This window comes from Emydura macquarii, unplaced genomic scaffold, assembly GCF_026122565.2.
Source record: "Emydura macquarii macquarii isolate MOO-44397 ecotype Brisbane River unplaced genomic scaffold, CSIRO-AGI_Emac_v2 contig_2636, whole genome shotgun sequence".
NCBI classification, from domain to species: domain Eukaryota; kingdom Metazoa; phylum Chordata; order Testudines; family Chelidae; genus Emydura; species Emydura macquarii.
In genome coordinates this window covers 21,643,725-21,659,772 of record NW_027132773.1, presented here as the reverse complement: position 1 = coordinate 21,659,772, position 16,048 = coordinate 21,643,725, and the positions used below count along the sequence as shown (strand labels likewise).

Here is a 16,048-nt window from a genome sequence, read left to right as displayed (position 1 = left end):
AAGTGTCTGAACAATCCATCTTCTATTCATGTAGATTCAAGCATCTAAGAACTGGAAGAGGAGCAGAAGTGGTACATGCTGATATCCCTACTACCTCTTTTAATATTGGGGCAATGTTAATGCAGGTTCCCGGTATTTTCCCAGAAATCACGAAGTGCCCATTGTCTACTCTCACGAGAGAAGCAGATATTTCACATTTCTCTCCTAGCCTCCTACAAAGGTAATGCTGCAGTTTAGTATCTTAGATTTGGAAGTCACTGAAAATTTCTGACAACTCTGTTTTTGAGAGAAACTTATCCAGGATACACACTGATAGCAAACAGCCACACCAAAAAAAAAAAAAAAAAAAAAAAACCCTGTAAAGAATAGGGTAAACTAAGAAAGTCAAAGGAAGTATTCTTCCAGCTCTTTTAATTAAGGAATGGAAAAAATAAAATTCCAATTAATACACAAAATTAATGTAGAAACATATATATTTTCAACTGGTGGAATCTTACAAAGAGAAAGACAGACATTTGGACAGATACATGGTAATTTCAGGGGATCTATCAACAATGGGAGTATGGTAAAAAATATGCCATCTGTCAAAATTTGGATTAGATACACCAGAGAGGCAAAACATGGAGAGGAAGTTTCAGTTTTTTGGACTAATAACAAAAGGCCATCAATACCAGGATTCAGACCAAATTACAGAAGTTCACCTACCGAGGAGGCTCATATATTTTATAGAGAAGCAGGCAAAGTCAGAAGATAAATGAGCAAAGCTTCATGTGCTCTGCAGTAAACTTATCTTCAGTCCTTTGGCAAGGAATTCAGGATTCTGCAGTGCTCCAGTGCTGCAGACTGGAATTTCTGCAGAAGTTTTAAGTAAAGTTAAAATTGTAAGTTTCTACAGAATTAAATATGAAAACAACACAATCAGTACAGTGTCTTTAGTGTAATCTAATTTAGTGTTAAATTCCATTTATTTTACTCTGTCTCTAAATTTTCAGCCTTGCAGAATTTTGTATTGACTGAGCAATTGCATGGGAGAAGCAGGAGGTTTTGGCATCATCAGGACAGAGGACATTCAGAAATAGTGGCACTAGTGGTGTGGGAGGTAAACTTAGATTATGGGATAAACACATTACTTTGGTGACACTTCTAAAATGGTCAGTGGTTAAATAGCTAACAGTGTTGACAATTAAATCTCCATCCCCAGGCTTCCCATTGAGATGAAATGGGAACAGTTCACATCTCTTTTAGAGCTGTTGTTTTAGGCTATCCATTTGCTGACTCAGACACAGAGATTCTGGGGATTTTTTTCCCCACAAAAAGTTACCACACATTTTCTTTATAATTTTCTTCAAAAGGTTTTTAGATTTCTTTGAAAACGCATAAAGCTGAAAACTGATTTTTTTTAACTGGGTATTTTGTTTGCATTCATAGGAAGTGGACCTGAGGCAAAAATGAATTAACGATGGTTGAATTTGTGATAGAGAGCTACTTCACTTTTTATGGTCCCAAGGCAGAGGGTAGGCATAGGCTCCCTCATGGCATTAAGATAGCATCTAAAGATTGTGGGGTTGTATCCTTGCAACCAAAGACAAGGGCTATGGCACAAGGAGGGCAAAGGACTTTTTTGGAATCCTTTTCGTTGTGTTTGGACTTTGGTTTACGCAGGAAATGGAGGACCTTTTCAATTTGGCCATTGAGCAGGAAACCACTTGTGAGGCAGTAAACTAAGGCTGTGGATGCTTCTAATCACAGGGAGGTAATCCACTTGCCTCCTCGCTTTTCATATGAAAGCTTCTCAAATCCACTTATTTGTGCCCTATGAAGTAATTCATATTATACTGTACTCTTCTGCAAATTAATTATACTTTTCTTCAAATGTAGTAGCCAAAACTGGGAATTGTGCTCCAAAATAAGTATAGGCAACACTTTATAGACAGCACCATATTTGTAAAGTTATGCCTCTTTTGTAATAAGTCAACATCCTATTGGCCTTTTTAGTGCTTCCACCAGCAGCTCAAATCATGGCCATTTTCTACTATTATTTCATTTTCATGTGTCAGGTAATGAAAATGTAGTTCTTCTAACCACTAAAGAATTTGTAAATATGTTTCTTCTTAACTTTCTGTGTGTATGCTCTTTGTATTTCCGTGAGGTTTTCTGCCCAGAGGTAAAACAGAGCAATGCTATTATGATAGGTTAACTAAATTCTTTACTGCAGTTGTTTTAAAACACAAATAATAAACTTAGTTCATTACAATGTATCTAATAAATATTATAACATGACTTAGTTGGTTTTTATTATCTGAATTATTTAAACACCCCAACTTCTCTACCTACCATACGGTATGTATAGCTTCTGCTTGTCTATTCCACTGTCCTTTAATTCTTATTATCTTTGTCTCAAGTGGATTTGATTTACTGCTGTAAACAAGTAATCAATATAATCAAATCCACTCCAAAAAGCTTAAAAAGCCTAAAATCCCCCAAATCAATTCAGAATAACTCTCTGTGTAAGTTTATAAGAAAGCTGCTCCTAAAAAACACAGGAATTTCTCAATTTTGCTATACTTTCAATAAAAAAGACACATTTTTAAACCTCTTATTTTTCATCTCAACAAAAGATGAAACTCCATAAAACAAAAAGTATGGCCCCTCCTTCTCAGTTTGAGAATGGGAACACATCTTCAACCTCTATGCCCACTGTGGAGAGCAGGAGAGTTTAGGAACCAGCATGTTGCTACTGTAATCCACCATGGTAAAGAGCATCAACTTTGTTCCTAAATAGCCCAGTACAGTGCAGTAATTGCTGCCCAAAACTGATAAGGAAGTTCAAGGAATTGTTAACTGGCTACAAGTGGTCGCGATGCAGGTTACAGAAATGGAAAGTAAAGTTTCAACTATGGAAATATGTTTCCCTCTTTTAGGGAAAAAAACAGATTTAAAAAAAAAACTGAAAATAAATTGTGTCCTTTCTACATCACACATGGTTTTGTATAGAAAACTCTTTTAGTTTGGCTTACTGATGGAAGCTAATTAGATAGAGATTCAAAAGAAATTAGTATGAGATAAATTACTAGCTAATGTTACTGACTGCACGATTAGGATTACAATCTTTGTTAGATTCATCCCCTCACAAAGAATGCCTGGAAGACCATGGTCACAAATTATAACTTGAAAGATTGTTCCACATGGATTAGCCCACAGTATTTTCCAAAACTCAAAAACAACAAAAAGCCAACAATTGTGTAAGAGTTTGTGCTGGACCTTTCATCAAAATTACTCTCTCTGAACCAAATTCTGATCTCACTGAAGTCAATCAGAGCTCCAGGCTACTACAGTTTTCAAAACTGGACAGTTAATTTTTGCATTTACTCCGTTTTAAAATTTTGCAGTTAGTTACTGGAAAACATTTTAATTGGTGCAATGATAACAAACAAGAAATTTGTAAAACCTGCATAACAAAGTTACTATGCTTACAATACTTGCTATTCTTTATCGCTGCATTATCAGTTGCAGAAAATGACAGCAAAAACTGAAAACCAAAGTGAAGATTTTCTTAAATTTCTTTCCAAGTTATTTCTCTTTTAACTGTTAAACTATCTACCTCCCTTTCCTAAAAAAATAAAATAAAATAAATCACACACGCACACACAACACACACAGAACACTTATTTCCTAATGTTACAGGAACATAGGAAATGTTGCATTTTTACAAAATGCTGAACACCCATAAATCCCATTTATTCCTATACCAGCAGCTAGTGCTCCTCACCTCTGAAAATAAGGCCATTTATTTAGGTACTTAAGTATGAGTTTAGGTGTTTAACCATAGGCAGGTAGGGTAAGATTTTTAAAGGCATTTAGGCACCTAAAATGCAGCTAGTTGCCTAGGTACATCACTCCTTTTGATTTCAATGGCAGTTATGCACTTTTGAAAACCCCACTAGGTGTCTCCCTGCATCTTTAGGCACCTAAATACCTTTAAAATCTGGCTCACATCACTCTGATCCTGCAATCTGACCCAGGCAGAAGGATCCTTGTGCTCATACACTCCCCCTTGACTCCAACAGGAGTCCACTCCGGTGTAAGGCACTACTCGCATGTATCACTTTGAAGGGTCTGGGCCCAAATTTAAGTGTGGGCCTTATCATATGTTATAAGTTACAGAGTTATGAGTTTACTCATACTGATATTTTACAACATTTTGCATCTTCACAATGGCCTGGATCCTGCTCACATTGAGGGCAATGAAAAATCACCCATTTACTTCAGTTGAGCAGGATCAGGCTCAGATTAAGTGCATTCACAAAGCACTGTTGAAATGGTCACACCTCAGGGATGCAGTGTTGTAGCCAACCAGCGCACAGTACGCTCCACAGCAATGTGGGAAGGGAAATATTGTTTTATAAGGACCTCAGCAAACCACTGCTCTTATGAAACGTGCCACTGGATCTTTAATACTCACACATAAAGACCTTAGCTGTTAGGATCTCATTCAAGCACAGTAATATATGTTATGGTTATTTTATCATCTTTTAGACATAGGAAATGTTAGCACAGCTGATATTTGAGGTTATAGAGTGCATATGAACTTGAGACCTGGATATTTAGACCATTAAGATATCCCTTCCAGAAATCTGGGGATCTCTGCAATGTGCTTCTTCTCATCTCTTGAAATGCCATCATGCTGGTGTGAAGAAAGGAGTATAGTTTCCCTTTAGCAAGTTTGAAATTTGAGGGATTTGCATTATCTCTCTCTCAAGACATTTTGTTATTATTATTATTTAAATTAAGTTAAAATCTTTCAAGGAATGTTCCAAAAGCCACATAAATTTTATATGTGCTAATGTTTAAATTTTGACTCCTATGTCAAGTTATATATATATATATATAGATATATCTATAGATAGACGTGTGTGTGTGTGTGAGTGAAAATACTTGTACCCAGCAATCTCTCTCATGATTCTCACATCGGTTGCACTTCAGTTGTTCTACCTAAAAGGTAGAATACACTTGCCACCCTAACTGACCTTTATTTAAGCCAGTCTGGAACAAAATAATACAACTTGGGGCACTGTGTAAAAATGCTCTTTTGGGGGGTGAAAACTATGCCCTTTTTTAGATCCATTCACTTAATACCAAACAAGGTGATTATAAAATATTATCTGGAGTATGGGATATTCTTATTCATATACTGCAGCCAAAAACTATATTAGTTAGGCCATGTACTGCAGATCCGATGGTAGAATTTGACCAGTAATTGTGATACAGGTGACAGTCTAAGCGTGGTAATTATTATTGTTTCTGAGAAATGTAACAGAACATAGAGATTTCATTCTAATGCAGTCTGTGCATTTAAAAATATTTCTTTCACTTCATGAGAAGTGGAGGAAAATTGTTTTATAGACTATGTCTTAAATAAAAATCAGTGTTCTCATTCACTGCCTGATGAATGATAAGTACAGAAATATACAGGATCTTTTCTAGCACTGTGTCAGCTTTGCTGTCAGATAGCTGATGAAACTTGAATCTGCACCTGAATCTAAACTATGTCTTTGGGTTTGTATTTTATATGCCTTCTTTTAAACAGTGTCATTTTTTGATTTATAGAACTCAATCCTCTCACTTAAATTGGTGTAAACAAGGAGTAACACCATAGAAGTCAGAGGATTATACCGCGGTAAAATTTCAATAAGATGAAAAACAGACTCATAGACTTTCATAGTTTCAAATGTTTATTCTGGAAGATAAATAAAGTAAATTGAGGGTCTTTTCTTGTGCTTATTAAATGTCTTGTATAACAACAAGATTTCAGATAAATATTCAGATCTTTTACAAGCTTCTGTGTTCAGTACTACTATTTCCTTTCCCAAGCAGCTTAATACATAGCAGCACTCTCTACTACTATATTTATAGATCTTTTTTCAGCATTTCCATTGTAAACATGTCTTGTTGGGCAGGGATATAGAGGTTTACAATGGTTTGAGTTAACTGTCGTGTCACCATTCAATTTGAACTTCCTGGATTTTTATCACTTAAGTCAAACCCTTTATATATTTCATATTCACATTATAGCTGAGGACCGTTCATATGATGGGATATAATAAATAAATCAGATGTCAGTTGTGATTATTCTGCATGTCAGTTTATACACTTACAGAGTGCTGGCGTTATTTTTTATTGTTGCCACCTCCTCAGCACCAGCCCAAGTATTGTTATTCTTGACTCACGGTAACTACAAAAAAACCAAATTCCATCTGTTTCCACCAAAAGAAGTAAATAAATGAGATTCTCAACAGAAAACTCATCTTCCTAACACCACATGCATACTTGTAGCTATGGTAAGGAAATTCATGCTTAAGGGAAATTGCATGAAATAAACAATCTTCCTTTCCTCTAAGAAATCTTCATGATAGTTTAGTCATGCAAGTTGACCTATTTGAAGAGAACTAAAGCAGATATAATGATTCCTGTTTCCTAACTAGGTAGCCAAGAGCACACTGCAATTCTAAGCATCTTTTTATTAGAGAATAAACAAAAATTGTTTTCACTGCCACCAAACTGATCCTTATTTTCAAGTACTCAAATTTTCTCAGGAGCCCTTTTTGAATACTGAGTAACATACTTTGAAGGTGATTTTATTACACTTTGTCCCTCCCATTTTATATTATTCTAGCTATGCAGACCCCACTGTGAAGAGAAAATAGATCAAAACATTTAATGTATTTGCAGTATAACACTATCACAAGATTGTACACAAAAATATAAAAATGCAATTTGAAACAAGCTTGAAAAAATATGAAGCATACAAATACTAAAAGAGCCAAAAGCTAAACTAAAAATACTAATACAAAATACTAAAAATACTAAAAATACTAGAAATAAGATTTCAATTCTGCAAATCTTTTCTCATACGAATAGCCCTTACTCCCATGAGTAGTCCCATAGGGTTTTAATGAAATAACTCATGAGGTAAGGATTACACGATTATACTCTCTTCTTGTATTTTTACTTAGCTATTGGTTCTTTATTCTTGATATTTGGGTGTTTCTGAGCAGACAAGCAAAGATCATCAGAGACACGGGAGACATTTATGACTTGGAGGTCACAGAAGAAACACAAGATAGTGTGAAGAGTAGGTATGAATTGTGCATTGCTGAAGGAGATTATGTGATGATTATAAAGAGGCAAAGGTCAGAGAGTGAACCCTTATGGGTAAAGATTAGGTCAAGAGAATAATAATCGTGATGAACAGAAGATTTGATCCAGTTCTGGCAGCTGAATAAGGAAGCTAGGGAAAGGAAGCAAAAGAAAGCAAAAGTCAGAGGGGTCTTTCATGTAGAAGTTACATTTGCCAACGCTCTGGGTAAGGGAGCTGGACTAGAGAAACACAGAGAGCCAATAGTCAAAATCAGAGCTTGGAGGACTGACTATAGACAACAGCTCTGAGAAGAGAAGAGTTAAAAGAAGTGTACTGCAAGGATCTGAAAGGAATGGGAAGTAAATGATGAAAGTAGGGTATGGAAGTTGCAGGAGAAGGAAAGCGTTAGGTCCATCATCCTATTACCCGATCTGTTATTTGTAACTCTCCTGTGTTACATCATCATGTCACCTATTAGACGTAAGCACTTCAGAGCAGGGAATCAGTCGATCTGTTGTAAAAGGCTTAGCAAATTAGTAATAATAATGAATGGAAGTGTTTGTTACTTTCTTTTGTAAATACATCTAATTTACATTATGAAAGCAAAAAATAAATTTTCTTATTTTTAAGTAGTCGTCCACAAAGTCTATAATTCATCTATTGATGTGTTACATAATCTGACAAAACTATACAGTGTCATGCCCATAAATATAAAGGCAGATATGCCTGTGTCCTTGTTTTTAAACTAGTCACAAAAGATCAATACGTTCCTTATTTAAGGCACAGTATATAACAGCACATATACCTTTGTACAAATACTCCTGTACGATCTAGAAATACACACTCCCACTCCACCAAAACTTGACTAAGACTTCCCCAGCCCATTTGTTTGCTATAGCAGTGTCAAGAAGAAAACCAGTAAATTGAGGGATTACGGCAGAAAGAATTCAGTCACTGTGGTTCTGGGTGTCTGATAAGCAGCTGTGTAAGTCTGTCAGTCACAGTTTCAATAGACCTGAACTCTTGCTCTGCCTCCATTTCTATCCTGCTACTGCTAGTCCTTTGTGCCTCATTTCTGCTGCTGGTCCCAAGCTCCTCTGGTCCTTACTGCCAACTTGTACTCCCTTCCCCTCTGTCTCGACAACCTCCTTCTGCTTTTCCCTGTTTGTTACTCACCTCCATCTCATTCATAACCTTTTACTATAATTAAAACTGATGCAGGTGAGACAAGCAAGCCTTAACAGAAAGAGGTGGGGGCAAATTGTGAGAACTGCGAAGGACCTACATGGTTTATAGAGCCAGGAAGTAGTAGTATAGTTAAAATCACTAAAATACTGACTTGAAAATTGAATACATATTTCTCAGCTTCTATGTGAGCACATGCTATACTCCTAGAACCATATTTTTCCCTTCAGTTTTTGGTATAACTACACTCTCATGTACAACTCTTTCCACTGTAATATGTGGAGTTGAGGATAGTTAATAGTTGTGATGTACTTGGAGTCTAAAAACTGTAGCAAATAGTTGAAGTCACTGGCACTTTACAAAGAAAAATGTAATCTGTGTTCGTAAAAGATGGTTTAATTGCTCAGGATTCATGCAGAACTGAGAAATATAACACTGCTTCCAAGATAACTCTCCAAATAGCCAAGATTGCCACTCAATATTCTTGCTGTCTCACAAATTGTAAGAATAATATCCAGTGTTCAGAACTCAAATAAAGTTAGTCTATTATTTAGCATTAGCTTTCATACAGTTTTATAACATTTCAGATAACTTACTGGGCACAGTGATCATGCAAAATATAAGAGAGGTCAGGGAGTTTTGTTCCTAGATGAAGAACGTGGTTCATGTAAAACCAACTTCTGCAGTCCTTATTTAAACAAAACTGTAATTTAAATTAATGGGGGCATTGCCTGAGTAAGGATGGCAACATCTGATCCCTAATTCAAGTTACTTGTAATAATTACAATCAACTTTCATTGAACTTTACTCTTTTTTCCTTGTAATTTTCCCCTCTTTTCCTGCACTTATTCTAAAAGAGATCGCAGCCTTTAATGCTACTCAAGTTATTCATCATTATTTAACATTTAATCACAATCTTTACATGGCTAACAAGATATTATTAAAAGAACAACATTATTCAGTTAACATGCTGCTTAAAACTTCTCCAGAATTATGTGTTATCGTAAATGTTAATGGCCATTAACAGGATCACTGTGCAGCTATTCCCACAAATGGTACGTAAGGGCTACATTCACAAAGGAGCATAGGCATGGTGAGGTTGAATATCACCATGCTTAACCTTTAGGCACCTAGAAAATCACTGGAATTCACGAAGCCTGCGTTCAGCATCTCAGCTCCCGCTTCAACAAATGGGGATAGACATGCAACTCAGAATGGGATTCACACAAGCCATCATGCTAGGTGGCTCCCCACCTAAACTAGCCAGCTGGAGATGCCAAGCTGAGGGGTGCATGCTAAGTCCTAGTCCTCTTTCAGATATAGGCACATAAGTCCAGCCTTCAGGGATGCACTTCCCTCTCCTTGGGATTCTCAGCTGCCAACACTCTCTGGGCATTAGTCACCTATACCATTTTTGCAAGAAGCTAGAGGTTGGAGGGGAGGAGGGAGGAAATACATAATGAAAGCATCAATGGGCCAGAGAGAAAAAGCAAGCATGAGAATGATTCTGTAGCCTGGTAGTTAGAGCACGTGAGTGCTCCAATGACTTTTAAAATTATTAATCCACAGTGGAACAGTTTCAATGGGAGAGACTAAGGATATGTCTACATTGCCATTAAAAACTCGCAGCTGGCCCATGCCAGCTGTCTTGGGCTGCAGGGCTGTTTAACTGCACTGCAGACTTCAGGCCAGACCCTCCCATCTTGCAGGGTCCTAGAGGCCAGGCTACAGCCAGAGCCCAGAAGTCTAAATTGCAATTAAGCAGCCTTGCAGCCTGAGCCCTGGGAGGCCAAGTAAGCTGGCACAGGCCAGCCATGGGTGTCTAATTGCAGTGTAGACACATCCTGAGAGAGCCTACATCAGATTATCCCATCGCCCACTGGTTAGGACACTCACCTGAGAGATAGTAAATCCCTGTTCAAATATTTTCACCCACTCAGGAGGGAGACTTGAACCAGAGGTCTACCCAGTGAGTACCCTACTACTAGATTAAAAGTTATAAGGGAAGTGGTCCTTCTCCTTTTCACCCTCTACCCACCGCCATTTTATGTAAGCTTGCCTATTGGGGCCTGATCTGGTAGGTGAGGCCTGAGCATGCTTACCAGATTGGGTCCCACAGGCAAATTAGACAGAGAAATGCTTAATTCCCCAACATTGTGCATTGCTCTAGGTCTTAGGCATCCAGATACTTGGCAGGGCACTGCAATGTGTATGCTCAGAGGCAGAAATATAGGTGCCTAAGGAACTTTTACTGCACAAAGTTAGGCACGGAGAGTTTAGGTGCCTACGGAATTCAGTGGTGGATTATATGAATCCCAGTGGGGACTGAATCTAAGATTTAGGTGCCTAAAGTGAATCTAGTCCCTATATGCACATGTTTTCTGAACATGTAATCTGTCCAGCAGTGGTCTTATGTAGCTTCTGCATGCCAATAGCACAAATAGCATGTACAGGTCTTGTTGTTGGATCATGGAGTTTATACATATGAGAATTATGGCCCCTAATGTATAGGCCCCTCACCAGAATGCTTCTTTACAGATTGTATCAAAGAGCACCTATTAAGTGTCCTCTTGAAACCAGTGGGAGTTAACTACCTCAATGCTTTTGAAAAATCCTACTATGTTATTATGTGCATCCTCAGGCATCTAAATCCCTGTAAAAATCTAGACCTAAGTGATTTTGGAGCCTAGATCCCATTTTCAAAATGATTTAGGTGCCAAAGACCCACTGATTTCCAATGAGACTTAGGTTCCTAAACCACTTAGGTGCTTTTTAAAATTTAACCCACAGTCTCAAATACTTTTAAAATCTGAAACCATAACATAATCCACTTTTTATTTATTTATTTATTTACTTTTTCTATCAGTGCCAGACAGGCTCTTATATCAGTACCGTAGACAATTACAAGGTGGACATAGAGTATTATAACAATATACTTTTCAGTACCCTGGACAAGTACCACCAGCCAATACTGACTACCTTAAATAATTATTGAAGATATATCAGTTATTATAAACAAATACAGATCAGCTCCTGCTTTTGTTATTTCATCTCCAGAGATAAAAGTTCTCAGTGTTGTTAATACATCATGACTGATTTTGCTGAAATTATCACAGTTTCGATCATGCATCAGACGAAGTGGGTTTCTGCCCACGAAAGCTTATGACCAAATACATTTGTTAGTTTTTAAGGTGCCACAGGACTCTCGCTGTTTTGCTAAAAACAGACTAACACGGCTACCCCTCTGGAACTTATCACAGTTTAGATAATAATTAATAATATATGGTAACAGTATTAAAAAACTATAGTAACAAGAGTCTCTTAACATATATAATAACAAATTCTTAATTTATTACCAATGACAGCTTGTAACACATTTCTGGCATTATACACCATTACCAGAAGACATATGAAATATTTACAATGTACAGTGTTTATCTTCATTTGTTATATTGTGCTAAATATCAATATAAAAACTGATGGTAGAATGCAGCCCTTTAATCTTTAAAGTTTTGTACATGATTTTCCAATCTATATTATGATTATAGGCAATAAATCAACTAATTCATTATATAGGGTTATTTTCATTTTGGTAAAGTTAAAAAAAAGCACGTTTCATAAATCTAGACAATTTAAACAAGATGTGATGATTAATGTTTGATTAAGGAAAGGATGATCTTAGTGACAGTGAAAAGTTTTGTCTTTTAATACGCACAGTTATAAAAGAACTAGAAATTTACAATGAACAAACTCCTGTTCAGATTCAATATAATAGCTATTACAAGATGCTATATATCACAGAACTAAGAATAGAATGACAAATTGCCTCCTCAAATTAACCAATCCTCCTAAATCTCTGTTAGTATCATAGGAAATACATTTCTACAACCTTCTCTACAGAATGAACTGCTACAATGACATCAATATCATTAATATATTTGTTACCATTGTAAAACAATGTAATCTCCTAACTAACCACTAAAACTCATTGAATCTTAAATGTCAACTATGATATATTTTAATTCCAAATTATCAGGAGGTTTAAGTTATAACTAGAACAACTTTTAACGTATATACTGGAATTAAACCTGTCACATATGTTAGTCATACTTTCTCAGTCAGCTTCACAGACACTTTCATAAGTGTATGTAAGCTGACACATGTCATTCACTTTTGGCCAATTCCTGGTCCCACTGAAATCATAGGGAATTTTGCCAGTTACTTAATGGGATCCGGGTTTGGCCTTTGTGAAGTTTAACGATTTACTTATGTTTTTGTGAATACAACTGACTTTACAGTATCTAAATCAGTTTCTATACATCACTTTGGTTCAAACAAAATGGCAGAGGTACACTGTTTTCTATATAGTAAGATTAAAACTTTATATCTGGGCTCTTTTGTTAATTGCCACTACATTAGCAATATTGTAAAGGATTCTTCTAGGAATTATACTACATCATTAAAGACCAACTGACACCTCATGGAGACTATGAAAAATACTCTAATTTCACTTTCTCACCTGCAAAAGCAAACAGTAAAGAAAGGACATATAATTTTGAAAACAAAATTTGATTTTGTAATAAATTATTTCACATTTTTATCCTTTGGCAACACTTTTACACCCACCTATTCACATAAGTAAAGTTTAAAATTGAATGTATAAAGAACTCACTTGTGTCTGTAAAATTTCTGTAACAAATACCGGTACTCTCACTTTTTCTAATGAAGGTTTTGAAAATTGACTATTGCCCATTTTTGCCAAAAAAGTTGTTGAAATGTTGGCCACGGCCAAAGCAGATCTGCACTTACCCCAGCGTTGTCATAGTGACAATGGTGTACCAGAAGGCGGCAGGGATGCTGGTGAACTTGCTTGCCGATGAACCTTTCTCTGCATAGAACATGACTGTGGCGAAGATGATGATGGCCATGGTCAATGAGAACAGGAGAAAGCCTAACTCCGAGGCACAGCTTTTCAGTGTGTAACCCAGAATGCGCAGCCCTTGTGAGTGGCGGGAAAACTTAAAGATCCGGAAGACACGGAAGACACGCAGTGTCACAAAGGCCCCACTGACATCCTCATTATCTGTCATCACCAGGCCAATGTAATAGGGCATGATAGCCACTACATCAATGATGCTCATGACACTGCGCACAAACTTATAGCGGTTGGGGGCCGCCACCAGACGCAGCAGATACTCAACAGTGAAGATCATGACACAGGCAGTATCCAGGCAGAAGAAAGCCACAGCATAGCGCTCTCCGCAGGGCAGTTCTTTGATGCGACCAGGATTTACCCCACAGGGCACTGTCTCTACCACATTGGCAATGACAGAGACAGCAATGAAGAATCCAGTGACGTAGTAGAAGACCAGGGCCAGTGTACTTGTGTGTGGGTTTTCAAAGGCCCGCCACATTCTCTCCCGAGTTGTCATGGAGGGCAGGGAACTCTCAGCTGCATGATCCTGATCAGCATCGTCCTGAAGGCGCTCAGCATTCTCACGCCGGCGATCTTTGTACTCCTCATAGCAGCAGTCACCAATGATCTCAGGGATGATGCCAAAGAAGGCTAGTTCTTCATCGTAAGCTGATATACATTCTTGTCGAGGATAGTGCAGCTTCCCGGTACGATAGAAGTTGAGTATGTGACGGAAGATGTCAGGGTCCCGGTCAAAAAAGTACTGCTGTGTCTCTGGGTGGTAGAAGAAGTCCCGCTCCGAGCTGCCCAGCAGTGTATCAGGGTAGCGTTCCAGGGTGTCCTGCCATGTCTGGAACTGGGTACCACTCACATTCAGCACAATAAGAGAGTCCTGGCTTCGCTTTCTCTCCTGTCGGGGAGCAGCTGGCATGGGATTTGTGGCCACTGGCATCCATCCTATAGCTGCTGCCCGTGCAAATGGCAACCAAGCTGCTACTCCTGCTGCCATGGTCCAACCTGCTACTGCTGCTGCTGCGGGATCACGTTAGAGCCAATCTAAGCTTGGCCACTAAAAGATAAATTTAAAAAAATGAATAAATAAAAATGCTCACACAATCTCAATGTATTGAACATTATTATTTATGAATTAGTATTAGTATTATTTAAAGATTTGTCTTGTCTCCTCCCTTTCCCCTCCCAATGTCACCAGATAATACATCAGGATAGTGGGAAAATCATCATGTACTGGTGTTCAAAAAAACCTCACCTTCCCTACCAGCTGGTTCCTGTGGAGAAAAGATCTGTCTGTTGCATACAGTCACAGGCTAATGCCTGCGAAGGCTGTGTCCCCAGCAGCCAGCGACGTGCCCACGTCCAGCCACCTGGGGGAGGGGAAGATCTTTCTGCCCTAGGGATGTGCTCCCACCCGACTCTCCTCCCACCTGTTCCTGCCAGAGGAGGCAGGCAGCTGCCGCTGGAGGGAGGCGCCGGGAGCGGCGGACGCAGAGCAGGTCCCCAGCCGGGGGCTGCCGGAGAATCTCTCCCCAGCCCCTCCCGCCCCGCACAACGCTCAGTGGCCGGGCTGCAAGGGGAGCAGGCGCAGGCGGCGGGGAGCTCCCTTCCTATTCAGAGCCGCAGAGCGAAGGCGGGATAGGGGTGCTACCCCTCCGGACCCCCCATGTCTGCCCCTGGCACTGCGGCCCCGGAGACAGGGCGGGGAGGGGGAGGGAGCGGCCGGGGAGGAGCTCGAGACGGCAACATTAAACTTTACAGCAAGTTTGCTTCGAAGACAACATGCTGGAGCGGAGAGTGACGCGCGGGGGCGGGGGAACCCCCGACGGAGGGGGCTGGGGTGGCTGCCTCCTGGTGCGGGCGAGAGCGGGACTGGGGTGCTGCTGATGCAGGGAGGGGGCGGGGTCCACAGCGGCGCCGGGCCCGGGGAAAAGCGATGCTGGGGGGGGAGGGGGAATGAGAAGGGTCTTGGCGCAGGGAAAGAGCCGGCGGGGAGCTGAAGCACCGGGGTGGGGGGTGTCTGCTAGTGAATGGGGGGCACGGGCCGGAGAAGAGAAGTTTGTGGAAAGGCCCGGCGGGGAGGGAGGCTGAAGGCGGGGTAGGGAGACGTGTGGGAGCGTCACAGTGACTGGGGGCTGGGAGGGGAGCGGCTTGGGTGGGGACAGCGGACATGGGGGAGCTCCAGGGGGTGGAGGGAAGGGGGTCCGTGCTGAGGCTAGGGAAGCAGGAGGACCAGGGGGTCTCCATAGTGCAGGGGTGCCAGAGAGGCGGGAGATGGGCCAGGCAGTGTCGGGGTGGGAGAGGTACGGGGGGCCCGTGCTCAGGCTAAGATAGCGGGGGGATTAGGGAGTCCCCATAGTGCAGGGGGTGCCCGGGAGGGGGAGAAGGGCCAGGCAGGGGTTGGGGGGAAGGAGGGTCCGTTCTGAGGCTAGAGAAGCAGGGGGTCTCCATAGTGCAGGGGGGGCCAGGGAGGGGGAGATGGGCCAGGCAGCGTCAGGGTGGGGTTGGGAGAGGTGAGGGGCCCATGCTGAGGCTAGGGAAGCAGGGGGATTCAGGGCTCCCCACAGTGCAGGGGGTGCCAGGGAGCGGGTCGGTGAGCCCCGGGTGGGGTTAGGGGGAGGGGTGGTTCGTGGTGCAGAGGGTGTCAGGGAAGCGGAGCCATGGCTTGGGGAGCCTCCCTGGCTCTGAGGGCCGGGGGCAGTTTGCCGGGAGAGGCAGAGGACCCCCACCTCCCGCCCTGGGCTCGGCGCTCCCTCTCCGGGCGCAGCCCGCGGTACGTACCTGGGAAAGTCTCCAGC

General features: G+C 40.6%; 1 protein-coding gene across 2 annotated transcripts in view; it reads right to left on the bottom strand.

Annotated features, from left to right (window-relative positions):
* The window catches only part of KCND2 (potassium voltage-gated channel subfamily D member 2), a 379,691-nt gene extending 365,444 nt beyond the window's left edge, over positions 1 to 14,247 (bottom strand). For both annotated transcript variants that reach the window (XM_067563970.1, XM_067563971.1), the window contains exon 1: positions 13,133 to 14,247. In XM_067563970.1, the coding sequence (XP_067420071.1) occupies positions 13,133 to 14,247 (1,115 nt within the window). The remainder of the gene's footprint in view (positions 1 to 13,132) is intronic.
* Between the last annotated feature and the right edge of the window lie 1,801 nt (positions 14,248 to 16,048).